General features: G+C 39.4%; 1 protein-coding gene across 3 annotated transcripts in view; it reads left to right on the forward strand.

Annotated features, from left to right (window-relative positions):
• The first annotated feature begins 2,847 nt into the window (after positions 1-2,847).
• si:ch211-198m17.1 (mucin-3A) overlaps positions 2,848-14,593 on the forward strand; it is a 45,181-nt gene continuing 33,435 nt past the window's right edge. Inside the window, exon 1 of one of the 3 annotated variants that reach the window (XM_017493998.3) lies at positions 2,848-3,062. In XM_017493998.3, the coding sequence (XP_017349487.2) occupies positions 2,993-3,062 (70 nt within the window). In that variant the 5' untranslated portion in view covers positions 2,848-2,992. The remainder of the gene's footprint in view (positions 3,063-14,593) is intronic. The other 2 variants (XM_017494016.3, XM_017494024.3) reach the window with 2 other exon arrangements.

Genomic DNA, 14,593 nt, shown 5'->3' on the forward strand with positions numbered 1-14,593 from the left:
AGTGGAAGATAATTCCATGTTTACGAATAATTTGACCTAGAAATATCATATATATAAAGTAAAAAGCAGTGGGCCTAAAACAGAACCTTGTGGAACTCCAAATTTAACCTCGGTATGCGTGGAGAAGTCTCCATTTACATCTACGAACTGATAACGATCAGTCAAATAAGACCTGAGCCAGGAGAGGACCGTTCCCTTAACGCCAACAACGTTTTCTAGTCTATCAAGGAGAATAGAATGATCTCTACATAGGAGATCATGGGAGTAAGTCTTAGTTCTAGAAGTAAGTGAAAGACTGAACTCCAGTTATCAGAAGCGTTTGGTTTCAGTTATTGCTGCTAAAGGTGGCACAACCAGATTTTAAGTTTAAGGGGGCAATTAGTTTTTCATATGGGTTCTGTTTGAACCTTTTCTGAAAGGGAAGCACTGTTGTAGGGTAAGAAAGAAAGATATTTTATATCATTGTGAGTGTAGGAGTGGTACTGTGATGAAGGTTACCACTGAATAAAAATTGTGCAGATAATAATGAACTTTCCAATAGTTCTTTATTTTATAATTAACCGGAAATTTATCAGAGAGTGTATTCATACTAGTAAGACTCACTCACCCTGCTTTATCCTGGTCAGGGTGGAGCCAGAGACTTTTCTCGGAACACTGGGCGTGAGTTGGGAATACACCGGGATGACATACACGTACACATTCACACAGTTTCACACCTAGGGGCAATTTATCTAACCTAATCCACCTACTGCGTGTTTGTTGGGAGGTGGCAGGAAACCGAAGACGAAACACTCAAGGACACGGGCAGAACATTTGAAACCACACACAGTAACCAGAGCTCAAGATTGAACCGGGGACCCTGGAGCTGCGAGGTGGCATTGCTACCCAGTGTGCCACCACACTGTAAAACCAGATAAGTTCATTTAACTCAAAAAATTTGAAGAAACTAATTACCTCAAAATTTTTATGTTGATAAATCAATTTCTTTAAGCCAAATGCACTTAAATATAATACGAATTTACTTTAAATTACAAAGTTTGAGTTACAATTTTGTTTTATTTAAGTGTATTTGGCTTAAAGAAATTGATTTATCAACTTAAAAATTTTGAGGTAATTAGTTTCGTCAAATTTTTTGAGTTAAATGAACTTATCCGGTTTTACAGTGCATATAAGAAGCTAATTAGTCAAATAAGTAAAGTTGGGCTTTAATAAATTAAGCTTAGAACACAAAAAATATGCATTTAAAAGGGAAAAGAAGTAACTCCGGGGCGCACAGTGGCTTAGTGGTTAGCACGTTCGCATCACACCTCCAGGGTCTGGGGTTCAATTCCCACCGTAGCCCTGTGTGTGCAGAGTTTTCATGTTCTCCCTGTGCTGTGGGGGTTTCCTCCCCCAGTCCAAAGACATGCATGGTAGGCTGATTGGCATGTCAAAGTGTCTGTAGTGTATGAATGGGTGTGTGAGTGTGTATGTGATTGTGCCCTGTGATAGATTGGCACCCTTTCCAGGGTGTACCCTGCCTTGTGCCCGATGCTCCCTGGGATTGGACCAGGTTTGCTGTGACCCTGAATAAAGGATAAGTGGTATAGAAGATGGATGGATGGTTGGAAGAAGTAACTCTTATGACATATAAACCAGAAGTGAGTGACTTCCAATTGGGACACTTCTTCAATCTTTCTTCGAAATACACATTCTCCATTCACTTAACAGTAGGCCTTTTATTATTATTATTATATTATTATTATTATTATTATTATTATTATTATTATTATTATTATTATTTTAATTCAACATAAATCTCAACATAAAGCCATGCACCTCTAGTGGTTGGGGGGTTCAGTGGTTGTGTGTGGAGTTTGCATGTTCTCCCTGTGCTTTAGAGGTTTCCTCCAGCTACACCGGTTTCGACCCCCCCCCAGTCCAAATACATGTAGGCTGATTGGTATTTCCAAATGATCCGTAGTGTGTGAGTATGTGTGCGATTGTGCCCTGCGATGGGTTGGCACATTCTGTCCCAAGTTCCCTAGAACAGGGGTTTTCAAAGTGGGGGGCCGCCAGGGGGCGCCCGGGGGACCTCAACAATTTGGTGTGAAAAATATATTCTCACTCTCAGACAACCACACACACACACACACACACACACACACAATCAATTCCTAATGTAATGTAATTTAAAGATGTAAGATGTAATTATTAATAATGATAAAAAGGGGGATATAATCAGAAGTCTGTATATTTAATGTGTTTTAAAGACATCTTACAAAAGGGGGGCCTCGGTCAAATGTTAATGCCATTTGGGGGGGCCTTGCCCTGGAAAAGTTTGGGAACCCCTGCCCTAGAATACTCTCCAGGCTCCCCTGCGACCCTGTGTAGGATAAACGGTATGGAAAATAGATGGATGCCTGCTCCAAGTACTGAAACAGGAAATGGCACATGACAGAGATCAATCTATATAGATTTATTTGAAGAAATGATGTGACATTCATAACGCATCATACATTTGAACAGCCTTTAGTTCCTTTTCTTGTTTCTTGTCTAAAAGTTCGTATTTGTGTGGCAAAATGTAAAAACAACAACAACAACAACAACAACAACAACAACAAAAACATTTGGATCACTGTGAGCAATCTAAACAGTCCAAATTAACGGCAGGAAGAATCACGCGCGTCTCTGTGGCTCCGTCCCAATCCGCACACAAGCGCACTCAATCGAAGGCGACTTAGGATACGGTTTCAGGTAACATTTCAGCATGCACTTTAGAGTGACATTCACGGGGTGGTGTGCGGTTTGGGGCGTAACCGCAGTGACCGTTCTGCGCTGAGGAGGGGCGAGGACTTTAACGCGCTCTGGAAAAGGCACCTGTAGCGGAACTGCTCAGTCATCACTGTCCTTCCACAGGATCACAAGCTCACACGGCTTTCATCTTCAAATCTACTTGTGATTTCTTTATAAGTTGTTTCTTTCTCCATTTTCCAAGCTGAGACTTAGCGCAATGGTGCGACTTGAGCGGCGTACCCAGGCTTTCCTGCGCCAACTTGTCCTGGCGCTTTGCGTGACATCAGGTAACGGGATTTTATTTATTTTTAGGCCTACTGGTAGATACACTGAGGGGTGAAAAAAAACAAAAAAACAATAACAACAACATTTGACACGTTGACATGGGGTTTTAAGGACCATGGACAGTCTCAGAGAGTCTCTTCTTGTAGATTCTAACCCTGATTAATTCCTGTGCGCAAAACAGAAGAACCTTTATAGGTCCTAGTTTGAACTTTTGTCTAAAAGTGAAGCTGATAGTCATCCTTCATGACCTCTGCTTTTGAGTAGTGCCTTTATTTATTGATTTTTTTTTTTCCTCCCATTATATGTGCAGGTAGTAATGAACTTCCATGTGGCCCTGAATAAATCTCATGCTTTTCTATGATTTCAGTGGCCATTTGTTTTCTTTTTCTACACCGCTTATCCTTACTGGAGCGCGGGGAACCTGGAGCCTATCTCAGGAGGCATGGGGCACAAGATAGGGGACACCCTGGACAGGGATGATTTCAGTAGCACCTTATATAGGCTATTTAATGGGGGGGAAATGGCTGAAAATAATTCTCTTAACCAAAAATTCCAAAAATCTTTCCTTCTTTTACTTGATCTGGCAATACTTCATAGTACATTTATCAAACAAGATATTAATTATAGTAAATAGCTAAGTATGATAATTATACTAATTTCCCCCAGACCTGAAAGAAATCGTATAGCATTGATCAGACACTTTGTTCAATCCTTTACATCAGTCCTTGTGTTATATTCTCTTACAATACATCAATTCTTCTATCACTTATTTAGACAGGATTTTGTCTGTCTGTTTGTTTGTTTGTTTGTTTGTTTGTCTGGTCTAACGCACCTGACTCAATTCAGTTAGAGTGAACGCACTGAAAATGTTTAGTGTGGGAGGAATTAAACGGGCAGTATTGAGAAATACAGGTTTAGGAGAAGGATTTGGACCTGAGAGTGGCCATGGTAATAATAATAATTAATCATGATCCTTTTTAATTATACGGTATGACTCAAATAAAGGTCATTATTACAGTGTTGTTGCAAAACATTTAGGGAAAGGAGTTTTTTTTTTTTTTTTTTTTTTAAATAAGTGTTCTTTGGATAGCTAAAGGTCCTTAGCCTTTTTAAGTGGTTCTACATGGTTCTGATGAATTATTTCCTGAAACATGAACGTTGTTGGTTTATTCTAAACACGCTGGAGTTTGGAATCGTTCCTTGTAAAAGCATTTCATTCAGTAACTACTATGAATCATTCACTGAGTACAGTGAAAATAAAAGGAGAATGTGTAAAATTTACCTTGGTTTATAGGGTTAATATAAGTGTCAGTGTAATAAAAAGCAGAACTCATGCAAATTGTAATTTTACATGTACTACAAGCAGATTTCCTATTTTTTCTGACAGTCTTCTCCTCCGGAAAAATGGCATACGTTTCATATGATTATTTGGGCTATATGTGGAGGAAGAAGAGGGAAAAAAAATCACGTGAAAGTTCGTTTCAAAATGTTATAGCTTGAAATTGCAGATTTGGACACAAGTGAACATGTGACGTCTGAATGACGGGATAAATAAAACGGCACGTGCTACAAAAATATCACGTCGTGAAAATAAACCGCTTGTGTTAAAAAAAAAAAAAAAAAAAATCACGAACTAAGCGAATCAAAATGAATCATGTGATTCATTTACATGTAAATGAATCCTACGAATCTGAAAAATCACATGAAAATAATTGACCCGTGTCAAAAAATACAAACGTACACTACATGTGATGATGCACTAAATGTATGGAAAATGTAATGTGTAAAATTCATGTCATGTGATTTATGAATCATGTGATTAGTCCCTTGTCGAAGGGTTTGGTGCACAGTTGGATGTCAGTGAAAAGCTTTGTTTAGTGAAACATTTCTTAGCAAACGTGATTCAGATGTTGCTTGTACTTCTGCATAACTCTAAATATCATGCTTGGTGCTTAGTCCTTCCTGAGTCATAGTGTCACCCTTAAGGCACTGAGATGTTCAGTGAGGCATTGATGTATGACTCAGTGCTTTGTTGATGAAACTCTCTGGTTTGTTTCGGATTCTTGGAAATTCACCAGTGTAAACATTGATGGTGCAGCTCTGCTGCTCCTGGACTGCTGCTGGGAAAGTCTATACAGGTAACTGTATGACAAAACTGCAGTCTCATGAGCAGATTCATTGTTTCTTCAGGATGTAATGAACTGGTTATTGTTATTTCAGAGAAACTGGATGACCTGTTCTGGTTAAGCAGATTTTTAAGGAAGTAGTCGACCCAAAAATGTAGACAATTACACATTTACACAATTTTCCACTCAATGTACATGACAAATCAAGACTTGTTTAGCGTCCAGAGTTTGCTTGTTTCATTTTGCACTGTTATTACTAACAACAGTGGACGTCTATAGTACTCATTAGGATGGGGTATATCTGTTAAGTAATGTTGTAGTAATTAGTAATAAATCACAGAGATGGGAGTGTGTTCAAGATGTATGCAGTGTCACGACGACGAAAGTTCTACATACATGACCATAACACATACAGTCCCATCTGAAACTATTGGAACGGCAAGGCCAATTTGTTTGTTTGTTTTTTGTTGTTGTTGTTGTTTTTTTTTGCTGTAGACTGAAAACATTTGGGTTTGAGATCAAAAGATGAACATGAGAAGAGAGTTTAGAATTTCAGCTTTTATTTCCTGGTATTTAAATATATGTAGACGTGTTAAACAGCTTAGGAACGTAGCACATTTTGAATCAGACCACCCAATTTGTAGGCGAGCAAAAGTAATGGAACACGGTTTTCTGGTTCTGATTGAACTCATGACGGGAGCAGCAGAATTTTGTCTACCGATTTACAGAGAGATGTATCCAAATGAATTTGGTGGGGGGTTGGGAATGGAAAATTTTAGACTGGCCAAGTCAATCGCCAGACCTTAACCCAGGTGAGCAGTATTTCAGCTCTTCAAGAGGACACTGAAGGGAGAAACGCCCTGAAACAAACAACAACTGAAAGAGTCTGTGGTAATGGCCTGAAAAATATCACAAAAGAAGAAACCAGCAATTTGGTGATGTCAGTTATGTCACAATATGGTGTGATCTTTCCAGACACGTGCGTGATCGGTCTATAATCAGGTTCATGTTACCTAAAAGTGGGTCAAGTTCCCTTTTTTGCATAACTCTTTCTTTAATAGATCAGACCTGCTTTATACACCAGGTGTAACACATATATCGTGTGTGTGTGTGTGTGTGTGTGTGTGTGCGTGCGTATGTGTGTGTGTGTGTACATGCGTGTTTGTATATATATATACACAGCTGTCATGAGTTGAATGTTCCAAGGCATTTTTTACATTGAGTCACCCTCTAACAGGAAATTTTGACTTCTCATACAGTGGTGGCTTAGCGGTTAAGGCTCTGGGTTACTGATCAGGGTCAGGGGTTTGAGCCCCAGCGCTGCCACTGTTAAGAGCAAGGCCCTTAACCCTCTCTGCTCCAGGGGTGCTGTATCACGGCTGACCCTGCGCTCTGACCCCAACCTCCTGACATGCTGGGGTATGCGAAGAAAAGAATTTCACTATGCTGTAATGTATACATGACCAATAAAGACTCATTATACAGGATGGTGACCCAGTCAAGACAGGTTAACGTGGCATATACTGGTCTTGCTTGCCTCAGTGGGTGATTTTGCTTCTAATAAAGTGTTCTATAAGGGATTGTATGAGGAAAAGAGGAAAAAGTAGCAGTCATAAACTTGAAAGAAAGAACAATGGAACAGCCCTGAGGCTGAAACAGACTTCTGTCTGGCACCACACATTCCTCCTGTAGAGGATACGAGGAGAGCCATGGACAGAAGAGTGAGGGATGAGAGGAGAGTCTCAGGGGGTTAAAAGGGTGGAAGTGTGAGACATTGAGCGTGAGAGGGAAGACAGAGATATGAATGTGAGCAGGATAGGAGGTATGCGAGGGAGGAGTGAGGGAGCAACTGCAAACTGGAGAGATTGTGAGAAAAAATATTACAACATTTTTGTTAGCCAAGGTGTCTTATTTGCTGATGAAGGAGCGTGAGGATGTGCCATATAGGAGGAAGAGATAACACAAGAACTGCTGGACTCACTCGCTCATTCACTCATCCACAACAGAAATAAATGTGCCAGATGTGCCTCATGCCCAAAATTCCCAAGATTTTTGAGTAATGAATGAATGTTATCAGACAAAATGGTTTATTGGTTATAATCTATGTAAAATATTGGAAAATTATTAACTGCCATGCATTTTCCATGCTGCTTATCCTACGCGGTAGTAAGGAGCCTGGAGCCTATCCCAGGGAACTTGGGGCACAAGGCAGGGGACACCCTGGACCGGGTGCCAACCCACCGCAGAGCACAATCGCACACTATGGAAAATTTTGGAAATGTCAATCATCCTAAAATGCATGTCTTTGGACTTGGAGAGGAAATTGGAGTACCTGGAGGAAACCCCCGAAGCATGGGGAGAACATGCGAGCTCTTCACACGCCGGGAGGAGGCGGGATTCAAACCCCCAAACCTGAAGGTGCAAAGCAAAAGCGCTAACCATTAAGCCACCGTGCCCCCCTACAATCATAATATTATATCATTTTTCTAATTAAAACGCATGACTTGCAGAGCTTAAAACAACCTTTGCGACCCGACAAACCACAATCCTGACCAATCAAGGAACGTCCAGGTATACAGACAGTTTGGAGAACTCGAAACCAAGTGACCCAACAAATGAAACCGAAATGAAACTAAAGCACACAATGTCATAAGAGTCAAACTCCAGAGCAGCAAACAAACTAATCGTGAAAACTGTCTCAGACTCAGAGGAGACGAAGATGTGCACACTTGTGTGTGTGTGTGTGTGTGTTGTGTAGAGAGATTTTGTGCTAAGAGGATTGTTGGTGTGTGTTGGTGTGTTAACACTAATCTGTGTTCCTGTAGGTTAATGGTGCTTTGTTTCCGTAAAGCTCTTTCCATCCACTGCCTTTTTCTTTCACTCACGTATAAATATCAACCGAAACTGTCAATTAGCCAAGTAGCGGACAGTGACATGTTTTATTTGTTTAATCAGTTTCATTTGTCTCTCTTAGTGGTTAGGTGTTTATTAATAAGGCGTATTGTTGGTGTATTTCTTCATCGTTTGTTTCTGGTCCTCAATGCTCCCCCCTCCCCCTTCTCTCTCTCTCTCTCTCTCTCTCTCTCTCTCTTTCTCTGTAGGACTCTTAGAGTTATTCCCTTTCTAGCTCCCTTTTCTGTTCTATTGGATTACTGACAGTAAATCCGCCTCCCTAATTGCTAGCCATGTGCTGGCCATGCTTTAATAGGATATGACAGTGTGTGTGTGTGGGTGTGTGTGTGTGTATGTCAGTCTTCCGGGTCCCACTGAACAAGTGCTCTTCCTGGGGGCCATCTGTTAGATGAAATATGAAGCAAATAAAGAGACCTATTAGGATGAACTGAGGGAGAAAGAGATATAAATAGCTGTTAAACGTCAGGATAATTCAGCTAATTTAGAAAACTTTTAAGTTAAAATCTTATATTCTGTTGCGTGCATATCCGAATCAATAACAAAATCACTCTCAGTGTAAAAGAACCAATATAACATAGACCATATCATCTGGAAATACAATTATACCCTTAATAAACAGTAGGAATTTGTGGTCGAATGCACCTTGTCAAATGATATTCACTGTTAATTGATATGACTTGGTCTGTCTTGTATAGCATACGTATTTAAGTAGTCATCAATGCATACAGTAAATCAGAGAAATTTCAGACTTTGATAGTACCCTTATAAACTCCCAGTCCCTGTCAGCGGGTCCAGATTTATATTCCTCACTTTTATAATTTATAGTTACTAAATAATAGGCTTGATGAATATATTTACATTCAGGGAGTAACAGTGCCACAGTCTGTATTCGTGGCTGTGTTTGTTTAGTAATCCAAATATTTGTATCTGTATTCATATTTGGATTTAAACTAGTCATGGGCATGGGCTAGACCGGACCTTGTCCTAGAAACACAAAAAGAAAAGAAAATAAACAACATGACACCTGGAAAAAAAAAGAGAGTAATTTTCTTTCGTAAATTCTAACAACAAATAGCGATTTGCAAAAGACCGCTTTATTCACCTCCTGATCAAGACGGACTGTGGAACTTTCTGGCAAATCTTCCATCTAATGTGACTGAGTAAGCAAGCTTACAAAACAACAACGTGTTTCCAAAATCTTGGAACTGTTGTTTACGGCTGACAATAATAGCCATCTTTGGCAGGTTAGCTTTAGGTTTTGGCTTTGATACAGTTCAGTAGTGCTGCTGTGAGTCAACATGGGGTCCTTTTAAGCAGCATTTCATTATAATGCCTATAATACGCACAATTCAGTGTGAACAGCATGTGGTCCATGTGTGCAGTGGTACAGAGCTATGGTGGATATGGTTTATTTTGAAGCTTAGTAAAGCAGTGTTTAGGTCGGGATACTGGAGCAAACAACTACAGCCACATTAGACTTTGTTTTGGGAACAAACTTGCTGGCGAACAAAGTTGCAAGTCCGCTTTCCAAAAACATTGGCTATGGCAAACACAGGGAAAATATAAGTGCAGACAGTGTAACTACAATATCCAGAACAATTTCTGTTTTAAGATATATTGCAATCACTGGAAGAGGGAAAAGGCATTTCTGGAGTGGATAACATCCGCGTATCGCACATGCTGCAAATCAGAAATGCTGTGTTTATTTTTTTTGAGATGTAATTCGGGGGGATTTTGACCTGGCAACCTGGCCAGATTCATTCTTGTGTCCTTCAAGCTCCGCATTAAAGTACAAACTGTGTGGTCGTAGTCCTGATGCACACCTCTAGTCTCAACCTGAAGCTTTCTGGCAGCTTTCTGAAAAAAAAAAAAACCCTATAAAAAAACAAATAGTGTGCTATGTATACACCCATCCATCCATTTTCCCCTACACAAGGTCATTCGGGAGCCTGGAGTCTATCCCAGGGAACTCGGGGTGCAGGTGGGGGACATCCTGGACAGGGTTGCCAACACTTCACAGACACATTCACATACTGTGAACAATTTAGAAATGCGTGTTGTAGGCACAGGGGAAAACATGCAAACTCCACACACGGGGGAGAGGCAGGATTCAAACCCCCTTCCCAGAGGTGCGAGGCAAGCGTGCTAACCACTAAGAGCCACCATGCTCCCCATATGTATGTGTTTAGAACATTACACACAACAGTATCTCTTCAATCCGAATAATATAGTCGTATTTGGTTACATCCCTAGTTTACATGCTGTTAAAGAAATTGTAAAAGCTAGGGTATAACACTGACATGTGTTAGTATTGGCCTGCTTGGTTTGTCCCTGTTGCATCTGCTTAACATTATTTGGTGTAAAATACCCTGAAATGCTTGTGGTTCCTTTCATTATGTTTATTGGGGTCAAACTGCCTGGAGCTTGGGCTTATGGTGTCAAACCTGAGCATCCTGGCTGTAATGACCAAGGCATATGGCAGTCAAAAAAAACACCCCAGCTCCCTGAGTGTTTACACCCATATCCCCTCCTTGCCCAATAGTCCAAAGTCCAGTGCAGGATGATGATGTCATCAGGCTGTAACAGGCCCTGCCACCTGCAGCCATGGGCGTTCATTGCTGGTTGTCTCTTACTCGATATCTTGGGATGTATTATGTATCTGGATGTGTCGGGGATACTAACTTTATTTAGAAAAGCAATGGTGAGACTTGTGGACATGCAAAGGCATAACTCATGATTTTCCTCATCACTTGTTGAAAATCTAGTCTGTTAGCTTCACCCTACGCTTTTATTTGTTAAATAACAACACGTTTTAATCACTTTATTGTTAGTCTTAAATGATGTCTGAGCATCTGCCATACAAGTCCCTATACAAGTCAATGAGCTGTTACTGTAGAAACAGTATCGCATTAGAACAACACCTGCTGACCAATCAAATTTGAGAATGCCCCAGTGCTGTGGTGTAAGATCACATTATCGTATCGCGACCTGACGCTGCATGGCTTATGGGGGCTGAGATGTATGGAGTGGGTGTGATTCTGTCAGGAAAGAATGAAGCAGAGATAGCATGTGTGCACGAGAGAGTCGGATAAAAAGCCAGGCCTGTCAGAGGTGGGAGTGAAAGCTGTTCATGACCATCAGATACCTGCACTGGCGTCAGACTCGCTCCTTTGATGTTGCGGCCCTTGAATGCAGAAACCAACACCCTCAGGGCTCCTCTTTTTCATACGCATAGATCCCTTCTCTCTTCATAATGTTCTTAGGAACTCAAATCTGAGGATATGTCTGGTATGAGAGTGACTTATGAGGAGGGATTGTTTGTCTGCATTCCTCTTTAATACTCAGATTCAGATGACAAGATGGAGGGATGTAGAGGGCAGGAAGGAGGAGAATCCTGCGCACTAACTCTAAGCTTCTGAGACGATAAACCGCAGTGTCTCTTTAGCTTACCACATTAGAGCAAAAATTACACGCCGATTAGTTTCCCAGAGTAAATATATTTCCAAAGACACGCCAGGCGTTTTACTCTTTACGTCATAACACACCAAAGCAGCTTATGGATGAGTCTCCACCAACAAATTCTAACATAACCTATTGCATCAGTGAAGCATGTTGAAAGTACCTAGCTAGCTAAGAAATGGATTAGCATGTCTTGCAATTTTAGTGTGATTATTTTAACCAACTGTAATATTTAAAAGAAGAAAAACACTCTGGAAATAAAAACTCAGTAACAAAAAGTTAAACAAATAAACAGCATTCTTTGTTAACAGTTTTCTAAGCTTCCTTTTTGCTAATCATGGTTTATGAATGCGTTGCCAGAGATTTCATTTACGCTTCACAAATTTACGTTCGCCATTCTGGCACAAATCTCATGTGTGGGCGGGGCTTAACAGCGATTTACTCTCATCGGCTAGTGAGATTTGGATCAACGGCTCGAGTGTCCAGCTGAGGAGGATGATGATGAGGATGATAACGATAGTGACGACGACGACGCTTCGTGTAACTCCCGAGAGCTCGTCTCGAAAAAAAATAGTCGCATGAGAATACCCAAACCTCAAATATTAATCACAAACTAATACACTGACTTAGTAAGTAAGCAATTTCCACTACAAAGTACAAACACTATAACTATACCGAGAACCACATCCAGAACGCTGTCCAAAATTCACAACACTGACGTCTCTACCTGGTGGTCAGGGAGCTGTCGGTCCAAATCTCACTAGCCAATGAACATAAACCGCTGTTAAGCCCCGCCCACTTGTGAGATTTGTGCCGGAATGGCGACCGTAAACTTGTGGCACAAGTTCATAAACCATATTTAAAGACCATGTTAAATGTTTGCAACTGAGTTCAGTTTTCTTCTTTCTCACTGTATATGTTTGTTCGTTAAATGAAAAGTTACGTTCAATAATTTTGGAACAAATTTCATTCCATAATGCTGAAGCTCCTTACAGGAGCTTTGTGAGACCTCAGATCTTTTTTTTATTTTATTTCAACTTGTCTTGAGTTTTATTATTATTATTATTATTATTATTATTATTATTATTATTATTATTATTATATTTTCTTAATAAATTATTAGAGAGAAAAAAAAAATCAGAAGCTGGTGAATGAACAACAGTTGATAGTTTTCATAACAGAAGTGAGAACACGACCTGTTTTGTTTCACCGTTGTTCCATAACATTAAATCTAACTATAAATGAGTAAAATGTACAATAGGTCATTGTTTGATTTTTTTTTTTTTAAATTGCTTTGTGGCATAAAAGGAATAAAACGCTTCAGGACATGCTGTTATTGCATATATATACTCATTATAGTATTATCACTGATCATTTTCCTATAACAAACAGCATTATGTTTTATTCAGTACTTTTCTACACTGACACTCCAGGTCAGTGTATGTGTTAGAGGGAAGTGTTGGTGTTTGCTAAGTGGGTGTGTTTGGGTACAGATCTATTATACAATATCAATCTGTTATTCCAGTCCATTTTTCTTTCCTGTGATGTGAAAACATGAAACAGGTCATGTAGGCTAGTGTTTTCTCCAAGCTGTGCGTGCATGTGTGTGTGTGTGTGTGTGTGTGTATGTGTGTGTGTGTGTGTGTGCGTGTGGGTGGGTGGATGCGGGAGACGAGAAGTGATCTGCAAGGTCAGTCTGTCCCATCCCAACACACACACACAGTCACACGCTCATTCATTCATAAGAAGAAGTTCTGGTTCACACACAGATATGATAAGAACAGAGAACAAGGCCCAGTGCCATCTTTAGTTTTTTTCTCTCACTCGCTGACTCACGCTGTCAGCAAAAGATGGGCTGTATCTATGGCAACGCTGTATCATGTGGCCACGTGGAGTTTATCCAAGCGATATGGATTATCGACTATGGTACATTCACAGGAGCGAGGCTCGAGTCACTACTACTGCCCACTTAAAAACTAACTGCAATTAAAACTGACCAGTTTTTTTTTTCACCTTCAGTCCCTTTTCCTGCTCATCAGAGTAAAAAGACCATCACGTAAAAATACAGTATTCTTGTTTTCCATAATCTTCTATCAAAATGCAGTGACTTTTGCCCACCTCGAAACTTATAATAAAAATAAAATATTAACCAATACTTTTTACTTTGTTAATGTACAAGTCTAAATTAATAAATAAATTATATATATATATATATATATATATATATATATATATATATATATATATATATATATATATATATATATATAATTATATACATACATATATACATATATGTATATATGTATATAATATATACATATATACACACACACACACACAGTGGGCGAAATAAGTATTGGACACATCAACATTTTTTTCATTAAATATATTGTAATTGCTTTTTTCCTGTGTCACTGCTCTTTATTATACGTAACTTTATTTATGGACTTTAATGTTGTGAATTCTTTATATTTCCAGATTTCTTGAGTTAATACTAATGTCATGTGAATAACGTCATTGGAAATATATTTACTGAATTTTTTTTTTAATGTGTTCAATACTTATTTCCCCCACTATGTATATCTATCTATCTATCTATCTATCTATCTATATATATATATATATATATATATATATATATATATATATATATATATATAAAGAAACTCCCTTTTTCAGGTGACTGTGTATTAAAGATCATTTTGTAAAATCCAAATAAGCTTTACAGATCTTTATTGGGAAGGGTTTAAACGATGTTTTTCATGCTTGCTCAATGAATCATGAACAATTATTGCACATACACTTGTGTAACAGTCCTTAAGACATGAACAGTTTACAGGCTGTAGGAGATTAAGGTCACAGTTATAATAAGTTAGGACACTAAAGAGACCTTTCTACTGAAAAACACCAGAATAAAGATGCCTAGGGTTCCTGCTCACCTGCGTGAACATGCCATAGACCTGCTGCAGGGAGGCATGAGGACTGCAGATGTGTCCAGAGCAATAAACTGCAATGTCTACAGAGAGACAGGA

The sequence above is a fragment of the Ictalurus punctatus genome, chromosome 2 (genome assembly GCF_001660625.3).
Source record: "Ictalurus punctatus breed USDA103 chromosome 2, Coco_2.0, whole genome shotgun sequence".
Lineage (NCBI taxonomy): Eukaryota > Metazoa > Chordata > Actinopteri > Siluriformes > Ictaluridae > Ictalurus > Ictalurus punctatus.